Source organism: Enoplosus armatus, chromosome 15, assembly GCF_043641665.1.
Source record: "Enoplosus armatus isolate fEnoArm2 chromosome 15, fEnoArm2.hap1, whole genome shotgun sequence".
NCBI lineage: Eukaryota > Metazoa > Chordata > Actinopteri > Centrarchiformes > Enoplosidae > Enoplosus > Enoplosus armatus.
In genome coordinates this window covers 13,162,624-13,179,211 of record NC_092194.1, presented here as the reverse complement: position 1 = coordinate 13,179,211, position 16,588 = coordinate 13,162,624, and the positions used below count along the sequence as shown (strand labels likewise).

General features: G+C 42.7%; 1 protein-coding gene across 1 annotated transcript in view; it reads left to right on the top strand.

Annotated features, from left to right (window-relative positions):
• Positions 1–15,953, top strand: part of pacrg (PARK2 co-regulated) — a 119,089-nt gene extending 103,136 nt beyond the window's left edge. Inside the window, exon 5 of the mRNA XM_070920893.1 lies at positions 15,793–15,953. Within this exon, the coding sequence (XP_070776994.1) occupies positions 15,793–15,953 (161 nt within the window). The remainder of the gene's footprint in view (positions 1–15,792) is intronic.
• Positions 15,954–16,588: the final 635 nt, after the last annotated feature.

Below are 16,588 nucleotides of genomic sequence, written 5' to 3'. Positions count from 1 at the left end.
CCTGAATAACAGATGTATCTTAAATCAAACACACTATGGCAATAACTTTATACTACTTTAAATGTCTGAATAACGTTGGTTTCATTAGCATAATCGTTAGCATAATTGTGGTTGATTGCTTTTTATTGGACGTCCTTTACTAGCCAAGACATTCAAGATGTAACCCGATTCAGTAAATCACAAGTTTGAATCCAGCTAAAGTTACTGAGACTTTACATGGAAACGTACTAATGGAATTTCAAATAGCTGGTGCAACACAATCCTGCCTCTAATTAATAAAAAATACAAGCAAATGCATTTGTGGTCTTTTGCACAAACACAACAGGAATGTTGCTTTTCTAGTTGACACCGTCCCCAAACACACACATATGTGCATGCACACCCTCCCTCTGTCCTGTGTGTGTGTTTAGATTGGAAAATGAAAGCTACAGTTAAGAGTGTTTGCCAATGTGTCTGTTCGGTGGATAGATGATTTAGTGGGTGATTCTATGAGGAGATTCCTCTGTGGTCTCAGCTGGGATGGAGCGAAAGAGATAGTGAGGAGAGACGAGTGGAGGAGACTGCCCTAGTCATTTGATGGAGAGGTGGAGTGGGACAGGAGCCTGGGTAATAAGGCTTTGCTTGCGTTGATGTGCGTGCAAACACACACACACACACACACACACATGCACACAAACCTGAGCATACACACAGAATCGTCCAGCAGATTAAATGCGCTGCAGGTTGTATGAGACCAGAGAGCGAAAGAGAGAGATGGGGGAGAGGGTGTTGAGTCAGTGTGTAAGCCGCAGGGCAGCAAAGTCTTCCTCTACCACTAAGTCAGCTACTGATCTCATTTCTCCACAGATGGACTCCTAACACACTCCCATCAGGGGACAAATATATATATTCCCTCTGTCTCTTTTCGTCACACATTTCTGCACCGCCCGACCTTCTCTCATTGTTCGTCTCCCACTCTCCCTCGATTTCTTTCTCTCCTGGTTACTTGCTTTGTTTTTTCCACTCTACCCGTCTTCTCTTCACTCTATCCACCCCAATATCCCTCTCGTTCTCTCACACACACTCCATTTTTCTCTGTGTCTCCGGTTTTAACCCTCTCCTCTTTCCCATCGCTTCATCCCGTGTCAGACCACATACCATTACCCTCTCTCCTCTTCCTTTGATCAATCGCAGCCAACAGGTGCTGTAAATTGTGTCCTCTGGCGACCGGCTACCACAGTGTCTCCCGTATGCAGTCATTCCCTGCCCTCCCTCCACCCCTGCTCTCTCACTTTCGTTCTCCTCGCCACATCCCTCCAGCTCTTGCCCCAGTTTGTCAGCGAAGCAAAACTGGCCTCGTCTCGGAGCCCATCATTCAACTCCCCCCCCCATTCCTGTCACATCGGCAGCTCGGCTGGTCTCAGACAAATAGCATCATGGCAGATGATACAGCCACAGCCAGAAAAAAAGCCAAATAAATGGTCCGTTCTCTGCTAACCTAATGGTCCTGCTTTCCACTTGGCCAGGGGACAGCGCTCAGCCCAGGGACTACATGGACACAAACATCAGCTTCTAATGTGGAAAACCTATAAGCTTCAACTAGCCATGACATGCATGCATCACACCTACACACACCTTATGATTAAAACCTGTCTCTTGTCAACATATCCCTAGACAAATATGCCGTTTGTCTGAAGAGATGTTTATTGTGTAGAAATTACATGGTGATGTATGGATGCGACATGACATGTTGCCAGAGCACTTAACAGTGAAGTAATTCATATCTCACAGCCCCAATCAAATCACATGCAGTCATCTGTCACCTATAGGGATAAGTGTCAGTACGTGTACGAAAGGTGTTTTTGTTCTGCAAATTTTCCAAGTGGTGGCAAAAGGAAATGCTAATCACAGTATATTTCCATCATTTAGTGCTACAGCATGTGAATATTATCAACAGGGTGTAAGAAAATTACGTAATTACACAAGTATCTCTTCTGTAAATCCGGTACATCATGGCATTTCATTTTTTGCTTCCCTCCTGAGATGGCATTTGTTGCGGCATATGTTATGAATTCATCTCCTCTGTTAACACACAAGGTGGTGATTCGTTTTTTTTTAAGCAGTCATGATTATTTGGGCTTTCTGGTAGAGAAGAGGGTGTTGCAGAGAGCGACAGCAATATGCCGTTGCTGCATCAGCCTTATCACATCTCAATTTCTTTCAATACACCAACATTTCCATAACATCCAAAAACATTTTTGAAATATTCTTATATTCTATATTTATTTGTTTGTTTGTTTGTTTTTTACTTCCTGGCCTTTCCATTCTGGGTTTTTAAATTTAAGAATTTTAAGAAGCACATTAAAAAGAAGTGGATAGACAGTTTGAATAGTTTATATCAGCCAGCAACAACAGCCAGTTAGCTAATTCAAAGCAGCACAGCGGAGGTTTTTATTTAGGTGTGTCCATTCAGGCTGTAGTCAGATTTCAGCTTTCCCAACAAATGTTAATTCTCACCAGCGTTCACATGTGGGTGAGATTGTCTGACATCTGGTTCTTCCAAGTCAGCTGCTAAACAGTGTTGTAATCACATGCTGTGTTATTTGACTCTTAATCCCAAAAACTAAACCATAAACAAACATGAATGTCCTTAATTTTTTTAAAGGGCAATTTAGCAAATCTCAGGTCAACAGTTGTTAAACACATTTGTTTTTGTCTTTTAACTAACTACAAAACATTGTTCCACCATGTTGTGAAGAGCGAAGTGACCCTAACTGGACAAGTCTTTTAAATGAAATGACAAAATGTATGCTATGGTTTTGATTAGCTTCAGGCACCAAACCAAGTTTGGTAGGATATCTGAAACCACCATTGACTTCCAGTAAAAAATGGGAAACTAAAGCTGGTTTCCTGTGTGTCAAAGTCAGACATGTTCTTGAGCCATCCATCCACTTCCTCCTTTGCTCCCATCAATAGTCACAAATTCCTGCAGCTGAAGAGGGCTTTGTCACTTGAACGCAAGCATAATTTTGGGCATTTGCTGAAACGACTGATGCTGTTGTTTTTCTTGGGAGGACTGTCTCCAACTAAAATGCGTAAGATGACAGGAAGAAAAACAATAAATGGAGAGGTCTGCATAAAAGTATTTAGTCTGCTGTGCATGTGTTTGGGAACATCTGTAAGTTCTCGTGCCATCATCAGCGTAGGACTGAGAGAAGTGCCACCACCATAACTGCTGACTGTGTCCTCTCCGTCTGTCTCTCACTGATGTGCCTCTTCCATGCTCCTTGATCATGGCTACTGTTGTCATCTCCTCTCCTCCAGCATAATGAGTCAGTGTGTGATGTTGGATGGCTGCTGACAGTGTGTCCTATGACTCACATCGGGGTGGTACTGCTGTCCCAGCACATCTCAATACCCCCCCCCCTCCCATACCTCCTCTCTTCTCTCCCTTTCTCGCTTATGTTTGGACTGCACCTTTCACCAGTGGGTAGGGACATCTGCTAATAATAAATAAATATGCCCCCCCCCCACACACACACATACACACACGGTCCAGTTGGGCAGTTGTGCAGCTAAGTCTGTTGTCCATAGTGTTTATTGCAGTGGCATGCTTTTTTTCTTGCCTCTATGGAGAAAGAGAAGCGAAAAAATTAAAGCTGGAGAAAAAAAGGAGAGAGCTGGCAGAAGGCACAAAGTGTTGGCCAGTGGAAAGTCCGATGATGATAGAGGCCAAATTGACATTGGAGCTGAGTGAGACTGTGTGGGTTTAATTGCATGTGCTTGTGCAACAGAGGTTTGTGGTTTCACCGTTTATACTTTGATTGCTATAGGCTTTGAGATGTACTACACACACCGCAGCTTCTGAGGTGTAAAAGTGACAGTGTTTTATATTTTGCCCCTGTTATTTTGGCAATATTTTAATCTTAACATCACAACAGTGTGTTCAAAACAGGATTTCTTTATCATTTAGACTCACAAACACAGAAAGATATGATTGCTCTTGGTCCTGATGACATGTCAGTTTGAGCTTATCAACCTGTGAGAAACGGTAAGCATCTCTGTACTGGTCCGAGGCCAGCTTAAGACAGACACCTTGGCCTGTTTTATGTAAATACCACACTTAAACACTCCTGCTTTAAAGGGCCTGGGCACTCGTAAACCTTGACAGACCCTGGGGCCGTGCTGCTGCCTGTAAAACACTGACTGTTTATGGATGCCTGTACCTGCATCCTTTCAGCCATTAACACTTGTCTTTGTCCTTCTGGGATAGAGTGGGTGAAGAGGAGAGAAAGAAGAAGAGATTATGTCCTCTCAACCAGGAAATATTTTAGGCCATGTCCACACTTTGTCCACAGTATTTTTTTCTTAAAGTTTGCCAGCCACACTGAAATGCCCCAAACAATAGAATGGCATGTAAATCTCTTCACGTGAGCATGGACTGGAAAATCTGAGCCATCAGCTGTTAGTCACCAGAGCAAGCCTGAAGAACAGAGTACAGTTCAAGCAGCAGGTCATGGCTCTCAAATCACATGACAGTGAAACACCTGAGATCACATGACAGATATCTGCACATGCTGTTTGACCTGTTTCCACTTAGGAAAGAGTGTTCGAAAAGATATTTTTTCAGTAGTTGAAATACTTGATTTCGTGTCCAAATGGAGAGAAGGCAATGCACTTTCATATTTATTTGCATTTGTGTGGACATGGTCTTATTCTCCCTTGTCCATGTCCCCCCGGGAACTGCTGCTTCCCGTAGGCTCCTCCTGCTTCTTCCTGTTCTGAATGCAGACGGACTACACGCCGTCCGCTTGGTGCCATTGTCGTTGTTGGACCAAAGTTCTTTTAATCATGCTGCCGCCCCAACCCACCGTGATTTACAAGCTCTCGGCATCCATAGGCATCCACTCCAGCCAATTGCATTAAAGAGATAAATAACCGGACCAATAAAAGTGCTGTGAGGAGGCCGAATGGATCCTGGAATGCTCATCGTCCATTTGGTGCAGTAAGCAATGGGGGGGGGGGGCTTTTAGTGGAAGGTTTTTTAGGGGTGATATTGTGATTGGTGGTGGAGGTGATGTCATGTCATCCATCTTAGGGAGCCACTTCATTAGGCTAATGGAGGGGCTGGACTGCTTGTTCGTTCCTGTACGTGAGTGTGTGTGTGTGTTTGTCCTTCCATTGATGGCAGCTTCCAAGGCTAAAGTGGTTATGAAGACTAAAGTGATTTTATTAGGCAGGCACACAGCCCATCACTGTGTATGGACATAACTGTGTGTGTGTGTGTGTGTGTGTGTGTGTGTGTGAGACAGTATTTTCGCATAGTGGTGTAATGACACTGTTTTTGGTGAGGGGAGATAATGCAGTGCGTCTGAGGAGCTTAAACTATAATCACGTTCCTTCGGTGACTTGCAAAAATGTGTGCATGAGTGCAAAGGGGATACTCACCACGCTTTAGGGTAATATCAGTGACAGACTTTGATTTGTCACTGACTTAAATTAGTATGTCACTTCAAATGTTCCTCTTGCGACGAGTGAAGAGGACAAATGGAATCGCTCTTTGAATTTGCTGCGCCACACAGCCTCTCCTCTCTCTCTGTCACTCTTCGTCTCTCCGTCTTTGTCAGTTTTTCCACCTGAAGCCCACATGATTCTTTGTCTGGACATATGCTGTCTTTACGAGAGCGATTTCTCTGATTCCACTCCCCCCTTTTGTTGTCCAGGTCATTCCACCTCCAGCAGCCCGTTTTATCCATTTCTTTATGTATTTCAGACGTCACATGAGGCCTGCCTCTGACACGTTGTGTAACACCCTGAGCTTATTCTGATCATTCTGACTCTCCATTGTCCAGTTGTAAAGCCTTTGTCATATCATTTCTCTGTTTGTAGATCAAACTACAGTTAAATGGGTGATGTTTAAGCAACAGAGCTTTCACTCACAACCTGATGAAGCTCATGGCCTTGATGTGGTGCTGACAATAGGCTAGCTTTTAACTCTCGTCCATTGCTTTTAAGGCAAGTCTATAGTTTCATGTAACTGTTATGTAAATATAATAACGTTGATATCCTAGTGGAATTAAGGTCAAAGTCAGAAAAAGCTATTTGCAACCATCAAATTTAATCACAAGCAACTCCAGGAGAGTCCCTCCATTAGCAAACTCTTTCAATTTCCCTTCTCTAATTTGTGGCACATTTTCTCTCCACAGGATATTAACCTGGTATTAAATTAATCTCTTTATTCGTACTATTTAGTATAATGTATAAAGTATAAAACATAAACATACTATTTGTGCCCCTAATCCAAACTTGCACAGTGGAGGTGTTAATGAAACAAAATATCAACACTGTATCCAAGCTGTGTTGTAATGTTTCATTCAAAAGCCTCCATTTCCAAAGAGGGTAAATCTGAAAAAATGAAATAAGACAAAAAGTACTTTCCCCATAGTAACTTAAACATATGCTGTCTGTACCCATTAAGATGTGTAAATGAGAGGACGGGACAAGGAGTAGCCTTAGCAAGGCGCCGGTATCCCCCACCATGTATGGACACCTGCTACAAGAGCAAAGGTTCACCAGCCAAGCTGTTTCCTATGAATATTCATTTCTTCACTATTAGCTTCTGGTACTGAAGGTCGCAATCCACCCGGAGTAGGAATAAAAATATTCCTTGCTTTTTATGTATTATTTGTGACAGTCATTAATTTGATGTGTGTATATGCTCCGATCTGAGGAACGAAAGGCGTTGTCACATTTTCAGACAAACGTGCGCAGAGGTGGACACCTTTGAACTCTGGGATAAACTTTGATGGTCTGATGGATTGAAGGATGCAAAAAAACTTGTCAATGCTTATTGGATTCCTGTCAAAAATGTTGAAGAAATGAGAAGACGAAGAAGAAAGAAGTCTTTCTGCTGTCAGCTCTGAGTAAACATTCATCTGCTTGATGTAACAAGAGACAACATTATTAGAGGACTAGTTACTGTGTGACGTAACCAGTGGGTCACAGGTAAAAGGCAAGGTGCTGAAGAGATACGTATGATGTAATATATTTGTACAGGTTTTTACTTTTGATGTTTCGGGATCTTCTTTTAAGTGATAGCATCGAATACTTTCTTATTTTGTGATGATGATAAGGGGGTCTTCCATTATCTGCATGAATAAAGCAAAAAAAGATAAGAAAAGCATTTTGACCACTGGCTCGATGTGGTTCCTGGTGAAATGTTTGCTGAATACCTCTTACATTAGAAAGTTTAAAGGCAAGTCAATTCCCTGCAATGCAGCAATTAATATGTTAATCTGCACCCATTTCCCATGACTTCACACTCCATCGCAGTGTGCTCTCGAGCTTTGTGTATACATGTTATGTGCCTACACCCATATTAGCGGGCCTTTGCATTTCAAAGCACAGTGCTTGTTTGGCTGGTGTGGCCTTTAACGCCTGTCCCTGGTGCAGATCGATTTTGTGCCTAGCCAGCAGCCCACTGCTAACCTTGAGGTAAGCTGGCGTAATGAGATCGCATCTGACGGCATTGACTCACACCTGACAGCACTGACACTCTCCTCCCAGCCAGGGAGAGACGCAGACAGGCAGAGTGGGAAAGGCTCGGTCCTCTGTGGTAGGCTGTACTGTTAAAAGCTTTGATCCCTTTTCTCTTGATTTCACTCTAATATATACTTAAAGAAGTTGAGGTATTGAATGCCTAAATGGGTGACAATATGACAGAAACATATTTTAAAGACAACATTTATTCAGCAAAAGTTACAGCAGTTTTTAATCACATTAGTATTTACTCTTAAAATGTTTTAACCTGCGACAGAACCAGTTTATATTGCACCGCTGCAGACTGGCCCATAATCCCTAACTTATCGAAAACATCCTTTGGGAGAAAAATGGTACGTTGCGCATGCTTGTTCTATGAGAACACCAAGATTTCAGGATGTACCTCTGTTTTATTGAAACTTCAGCAGCTGCAGCTTCGTGTTGTGCAGCACAGATGAATTCAGAGTGTAGATTTTGCTGTGGGTCTGTAGGCAGTGCTGGGTTATACACAACCCTTTGTCTGGCCTTAGCTGCTATAAGAAGCACCCCGTCTGTATTCTCTGGCCCAGATGAAAACCTCTGCTACAGCAGCATGCAAAGATCATTTCTCACCAACAACACACACACTTGTGCATCCTGAACCATGTGTAATCTAATTTAAAAATAATTAAAAAGTAGCCGCCCATCTAAGCCATCAGTGTGATGTACCTGTGAACATAACAGAGACGACTCTTTCCTTTAGAACTGTGACAAGCATACCAAGGCTGATTCACAGATGCATGTATCAGGCTACAATTGTATGAGATGTTGCTGGGGTAACCATTATCTGAGTGGTGGTAATTGAAACAATAATGGACATGGTAACAGCTTGGAAAATAGCATTGATCCATCATCTAAGATGAGCCCTCTTTGTGCATTAATACCATGACTAAATGGCGCAAACTGATATTGCTCTCGGTCATGGTTAGGTCTAGTTGGCTAATTGAAAAAGAAATGAGCAAGAAGGGGTTTTGTGAGGTGTGAAGGAGTGATTCTCCTACCTTGCCTCATCAGAGCTTTGAATCCCTCCCACAGCCTGGGACTTCTAAAGAAAGATTAGCCAAAGACATGGCACGATTTTGGCGGAAGTGCGGAATTGGAATTCAATTCCTGTATACCTACGTACAGATGTAGACTAGTAAGCCAGTGGGAGCCAGATCGATAGGAATCTAACAGCTTTAGCTCCTGAGCATCCTCAGCAGGTTACGTCTTTGTCTCCACCTTGTCTACACATTCCTCCACTCTTGCTTTCTGCTGTGCAAATCTGACCTTGACACATTTTCCTCCACCTGGCATACTGCTTTGCTGATGTCCAACTTTCACCGGGTTGATATGACACTGAGCTGCAGCTAGCCTATAGACTGAGCACTGCTGGGCTGGATGAACACGTGGAAAATGAGATCACTGACCTACAGCAAAGGTTAGACTTCAGTAAGCATGAGCAGGCAGATGATGGCTGGTGTAGGGGTTGAGGGTTTAATAAACTACTGCTGGCCATAAGTCTATTGTTTTACCTCTCTGCTCACAACCTCATGTGTATATACGTGTGTGTGTGTGTGTGTGTGTGTGTGTGTGTGTATTGTGATGTGTCTGAAGCTGCAGTCCACATTGTGGCTAGCTGTGTTAAGCTGAAATGCTGTTATTGATTACACACAAAGGTTGAGATGGAAAAGCAACAGAGTGGGAATGGGCCCAGCTCCAGGTGTGTGTGTGAGTGTGTGAGCATGATTGTGTATGTGAGCCACAGCTGTGCTGTCCGTCAGCCTCTGGCTTATCCATTAGGGGAAAAGGGGGCTGGGGGACTTTGGCAGGGAGAAATACTAGTGTGAGGGAAAGAAGTGTGTTTGCGGCAGAGGTGGAAAGTAACCAAGTATTTGTACTGTACTTGAGTACAAGTCTGATGTACTGTACTTTACTTGAGTATTTCCATTTTGAGACAAAATACTTTTCAGAGGGAGATGTCCTTTTGTAATCTATTTTTCAATTCTGGCTATCACTTACTTTGCAGATTTTACACGTACAGAAGCTTAAAGATATGATGCTTTGCTGCAGTTTAAACTACCTAACAATGTATGGAGTATTTACACCAAGCAACACCTGGACCAAGTAACAAAGCACTGTTTTTCTATCAATGATTTAACACTCTGAAAAAGAAACATACTTTTTACTTTTACCTTTTGCTATATTGTTACTTTGCACTCTACCCTCATGCATCACTCCCTGTCTCTCTTTTTCCACTGTTTATTATAAAACTCTTTATGTCCAAATAGTTTATATGAACATTTTTATGCCGTTTTATTCCATTTCCAACAATACTTGGACAAAAATAAAAATTAAGACCTGTTCCTCAGGTCAAACATCGCAGTGCGTTAAGGAGCTTCAAATGAACACATCAAGTCAAATATTTGCAGGTTTTCACCTGGAAGTTGAGAAATAAAACAAAACATAAATTACAACTATTCAAATTGTTAATATTGATTTTGAAGGACAGATCCCCTGAACCGGATCCAGCTCTTCACTCTTTGTGCATGTTAAAGAATATAATGGATAAAACACTGCACACTAAGTGCAAAGGAATGCATTCATTTAGTGCCTCTTTGCAGATTGCATCTGGACACAGGATATTCATTTTTGCTGCGGCTCAATTAGCCAACTTTAACCCAAAAAAACAAGAACTTAGGCCTTTAACAACCACATGGCATCAATTTTAAACCCGAAAATATATTTAGTGACCTAAATTTGTTACAGGTTCAGTCATGAATGTCAAACAGCCCACCCACACATCTGTTGCTGAACAAACCTCAATCAACCCAGTGCCAACTTTAAATTAGAATGAGGCAAAACACTTATCCTCTTACCTTTGCACTGTTACAACTAACGCTATACAAGTTCAGTGCCAATTAACATCACTCGGCTGCCACTGTGAAACAAAAGAAACAACAGACTGCTTTGAAGACACTGTTAGCTAGCTAAAAGCACCGTTTTATTCACTTTACAATTGCTAAATGATCTTAGGACAAGATGTAATTTCACTTAAGTTTAGTGCTGCGTGAAAACGATTTCTTGCAGTGTGCTGATACAGTTAGTAGCTGCTGTGAATAAAACAGAGCAAAAATAGTTACTTACCAAGTAACTTAATTGATATTCCATGCAAACTCCTGTTTCTCCCCCTCCTTTCTCTTGTGGTAGATGCAGTCTGGCAGCAAAACAAGTTTGGGCAAATTCAGGCTTGTCCTTTGAAATGATGTACAGTTGAAACTCACTTACTTAGTATTTTTATACTGATGAGCGGAGGCAAAAATGTTTGTTCAGAATTTATATATTAATAAGTTAAGACAGTGTTCTTTGTTTTCATTTTGACCCACTTAAAATAAGTAAAACACAAACGTAACAAAAACATATTTATTTTTAGTGTTTTTCATCAACCCTATGAATTTCTTAGAGCGTACACACATACTGCAAGGATATTCTCTTTCACTCTCTTTTGCTGCCTTTCCTTCGCAGACACCTGTGGTTAGGTACACACACACACACACACACACACACACACACACACACACACACACACACACACACACACACCTGGTCTCTCCCACCTCTCCGCCAGAGTGTGAGTCTCTTTATGAGAGGTCTGCCTGGCGCCCAACTGTGAGGCCCTTTTAATTAGAGCCCTGCTGTTAAGCACAGGCCTCCTCCAGTGGTCCCATCCACTCCCTACCACCTCCTCACACCTACACACCCTCTGTCACACACTCACCCCCACTGTGCTCCTCTCCCTCTCCCCGTCCTTATGGCCTGGTTCACACATAGTATCAGAATCATCTTTATTAGCTTTATTGTATCCATATATCCACATATATCTAGATTGTACTTACTGTAGAGCTAACTGGAATCTAATACATATCACACACCAGACTCATGTCAAAATATGCATTTTCCAAGGGACCACTTGAGATTAGATTTTGCTCCCCAGCTTAAATTTGATTTTATTAATGACAAACCAGTTAAAAAGAAAAATATGCATATTTGAGTTTGGCTTTACATTTATAGAAGAGAATTGCAGTGGTTGTTTTCATACTGTACAAAATTCTGCACAAAAAGTCTGAATGAGAAAGAAAAAGTATGACCATGATTTACAGGCTGTTTGCCTTCATGTAGTTTTGGTGTATTTATCTACTATTTTCAAGCAGAATATTAGAAAGTATAATATTTTAATTTGAGCCCTTTTTAAGCCTCAACAACAGCACTAGTAGAAATGAAATAAATTTGAGTCCCAGGAGAAAACTTTTGAAAACTATGCTTCTATACCCTCAGCTGACAGAAGAAAAATCATCTACTGAGACTAGTAGTAATGATAACTCACTCTATATCACTTTTTACATAATAGTTTTCAAGGGAAACATATTTGGATAATAGGATTGTTGTTTTACAAAACTTTGATATATTATGAAAAACTATATTTAAAGTATGATAATGCAAAACATGTATACAACATATGTATATTCTAATGCTGATATAGAACTCTGAAAAAAGTTGGTGGGGGGGGGGGGTCAGTGCAGGGTTAGTGATAAGAAAGAATGAAAACACATGCACTCACATAACACCCTCAGCTGTGCAGCCGCGATCAACTTCTGCACAAAGTATTCCTGGAACTTGAGCTGCTCCACCGCACTCATAACCTGCATTCCTCCATTTCCCTTTATAAGCAAGACCAAACCCCTTAAAAAACGCCCAGCTCTCACATGAAGTGATTCTCTTCTGCATCTGGCTGCTATGATCAAAGAGCTATTGTCTTGGGGGGCCTCCTCTCTAAGCTGCTTTCTTGAGGAACTTCAACAATCAGGGTTAAGTTGATTAGAAACAAGGTGGGTTGATATTATGTTGAATCAGCTTTGGAATTTTGAGCTAAACTACCCAAAGCTGCTGCAGTGTGTGTGTCACCCGGTCCATGGCAGGGGAGGGGATTATAACCATACAACATACACATAAAGCTTGCCTACCTCAGTCAGACATCTTAAAATGGGGGTTACAGTACAGCTCTGTTAATGTCTCATAATCAGACGAGTTCCCAACAGTAAATATCCCCTCCTTAAAATCTCCTGTCTATACATTTGAAATTAGTTTCGAGGAAACTGCATCTGTGACTGCTTGTCTCCAGCTTGATGTGGGAAGACAGGTTGTTTAAGACCCTGGGGAATGAGGGATGAAGAAAGAGCAGGGTGAAGGAGGAGGAGGAGGAGGAGGAAGGCTGCAGCTGTTGTTGTGTGTAGTTTTGTGTTGGTCTGGTGTGGCTTGGCAGAAATCACAGCAGAGCCCGAGAGGGGCACAGCAACCGTTGCCTTAATGAAAGGTAGGACAGACAGATAGACAGACAGACAGACAGATGGATAGATAGATAGATAGATAGATAGATAGATAGATAGATCTTCCTCTTCCTCTATCCTCCTCACCTCTGTGGTCTATGTGCTTAAGACTCCTCCAATCTCAGGGATTTAGCATGAAAGGCAGAAACAAAGCACCTCTTCTGTGCCACCTTCCTTTTCTTCCTCCACCTTCTGTGTAGCAAACGTCGCTGCGTCTATATCGACCCTTCCTCTTCCTCGAAGGAACAGACAGCCGACTCCTGCTAGGGCCCTTTTTCCTTCTGTTCACAGGGCGGGAGTTTTTATTATGATTGTTTTTAAAGATTTTTTCTTTTCTCTCTGTCGGCCCAGGGTTGCGGATATTGCCGAAAGCAGAGAGAGAGAGAGAAAGACAGGGAGAGGAGAGAAGAAGAAGAAGAAGAAGAGCAAGAAAAAGAAGTTATTTTGCTGAAGGACATTTGCAGAGGCAGCTTTTAACACCCTCACCCCCCTCCCCTCCCTTCCATTCCCTCCATCCCTCTTTAAACACATTTCTCCCCTTTCTGCTCTTTAAATATTGAGAATCATTGCAAATTCCTCTGGCCTCTTGCTTTTGATGCTGCTGGCCTCCCAACAACTCAGCAATAGAAATGCACTTGGAAGGGCTGAAATGCTCAGTATAGCAACAGCAACAATTCCCTCTTTGCAGGACCTCCTTGCTCCCCCCTCCAGGCCCCAGTAAACGGGTCTGAGCTTTGCCGGTTCCCAAGCCGCACCTCTTCCCCGGCTCCCCGTCTTCTCCAGTCTGAAGGCCAAGCTCTCCCTCTGGGCTGGCTTTGGCTGCTCATTTTCACTCTAACAGGGGGTGGCTCTCCGCGGGCCTGGCTTTTTAACCTACTCCAACATGCATGCACGCACGCACACACACAAACACACCACGCAGCTGAAACAAACTGAGTCTGAGTGACCCAGCTGACTCCTGTCACTTTATTCTTTACTTTTCACCACTCTCCCGCCCCAACTACACACATCACAGCTCACTGTTGTCCTCATTCCTTCCTGATTGCTTTGCCTCTTTTCTTTTATTGCTCAGATGGCTGTATTTTAGATGCTATTTAAGATTTTGCTAACTAGTAGGGTGCAGACGCCTGTGTTGTGGGCAGCTCAGGAATAAAACACAGCTTTAGATACGGAACAAGAGCTTTTTCTTAAAGGCTGCATTCCTGAGCGTATGCAGTTATTATTGTTGTTTCTCCAAAAGGAAAAACAGTAAATAGCTGCTAAATAAAGCCAAAGTTGTTAAAGTTGCACTGCGTCGAGGCTAACCGACGGTCAAAACACGGCTGGAGAATTCTCCCCCGTCGCTTTCATGTAAAACAGTAGAGCGGATCCTGAGCAGAAAGCAAGTGCAGCAGACTGAGATCATAGACGTGTTGCTGCTTAACAGCCCGCTTTATGGGACTGGCTCTCTTTGTGTTTTAATGAGGAAGCCATGGATGGGTGGAAAGGCAAGGAGAGAGAGAGAGGGGGGAGGTTGAGTCTGTCAGGGAAGATGAGAGATTAGAAAAGATTGAGAAAGAATAAAGGATGGAGTGTTAGGAAGAAGTCGCAGAGCGGTTTAATGTGTCCTTCTATCTTCAGGTCTAATTAGGAGTGAAAGAAGGGGTTGAAGGGTCCCCCTTAAAGTGCTTCTGTTAATTTTTCACACCGCAGGTACACTACTCTTTTTCTTCTCCTCTTCTTCTCTTCTCTCCTCTTTTCTTCTCTTCTCTTCTTTTTTTGCCTTCTCTTCAAACTCATACAACAAACGCTTTGAGTTGAATGACCACTGCGTTTCTTTGTTTCATTTTATAGCCTCAAGAAATAAATACACCGCTTTTCTCCAGGATATTTTAGTTGAATGGGACATTTTTTGCAAACAGCAACATGGAAGTGTGTATGTATGTGTGTGTGTGTGTGTGTGTGCGTGTGCGTGCCTCATTCCTCTCTATATTTACCTCCCTCTGAAATGTGTTTTGAGCCCCCAGTGCAGCGGCATAAGATGGGCAGTTTGCTATGTGCTGATAAAGTCACGATCTGTTTGTGTGTGTGTGTGTGTGTGTGTTTAAGTGTGCCTGCTGGTGAAAGGAAGAAGGAAGGAGTAGAGGCTGGACACCTCAGGAATGTTTTTTCGATAACAAGTTCCCCCAGCTCACTAGAGCACTGTTGTACAATTTTGTGTTGTTTTATTTCACTGGCTATGTGTGTGCGTGTGTGTGTGTGTGTGTGTGCGTGTGTGTGTGTGTGTGTGTGTGTGTGTGTGTGTGTGTGTGTTTGTGTGTGTGCATCCTGGGGGAGAGGAGGTTCTGCAGCTTGCATTGTGATTGGCCACAAGTCGATTATGCTGTCTATTTGTCATTAACAAACTCCTGAAAACTGCAAAAACACACACACACACAAGACACTAGTTTCTTTTTTGGATATTTTGATACTGTTGAATTTGTTTTCTGAGTTTGATCCGAGTGCAAACACTCACACACACACATACACATTCCTACCTTTAGAGCGTGACTCCAGGTCACTGCTCATGCCTCCTGTGCATCAACGCAGCGCTGTGCAACAGCAGAGCCGTCACTAACTCAGATGTCCTTTACGCTGCTCTCCTCTCTGTTGGCTGCCTCATTAAACTTTCAGCTGTACAGTTAAAAACTCTTCTGCCGTTCAGTCCCAACTGGTCACGGCATGAGAGGAGTAAATTAAATTCAGTCTGTCCATTGGGTCTGAAATCAGATGGAAGGATGGCATTTGCAGACTTGGTCTGCAGCAGAGCAGCACAGAGCAGCCACAGGTGGTGCTTTGTGATCTGCCAGTGTGATCTCACTCTGTCTGTCTGTCTCTGTGTCCTTGTCTTTAGTCAACTCTGGAGACGGCATCAACTACAGCCAGCAGAAGAGACAGAACATCGGCGACCTAATCCAGGAGACTTTGGAGGTGTTTGAGCGCTACGGAGGATCGGACGCCTTCATAAACATCAAATACATGGTGCCCACCTACGAGTCCTACATGGTCAGCTGAGGAGGGGGTGTCACCCTGACATTGCACAGACTCTTGACTTTACCTCTTTGTCAGTCCTTCTTTATCTGCCCCCCACCTCTAAATGAAACTCTTATCTTACCCCTTTCTTTATCCTAGCCCTCCCCTAATCTCAACCACTCCATTTGTTCTCTTTTTGTTTCCGATCCCTTACCCCCCTAACACCCGGCGCTCCTTCCTCGGCTCTGTTCTGCTCCACTTTGCCGAGCTCAGACCCTCTCCTCCTGCCTCTCTGCCCCCTCTGCTCTGTCGTATATCCTTTTAATCCCCTGTTAATTCATAACAGCAAGTCATGAGGTATTTTGTATCTGTGTGTTTATCACTATAACTTGTTAAAAGCAATACAAGCATGACAGAACTTTTTTGCCTTATTAAAATGTACCAGTATGTTTAATATATTATCCATGTATTGTTAATTTATTACTTCAGTGATTTATTTAGCTAGCTGATGAGGAATTCTTGATGCACAGTGACTTTTATTTCAAACAGGGATATACATCAGATGGAAAATGAGACAAACGTTCTTTCAAAATGTATGAAAACATAGAATTGAAAATTCTGTTGATTTTAAAACAAAACTTCAGCCAAAATCTATCTTTTGACTATCAAACGCTCAC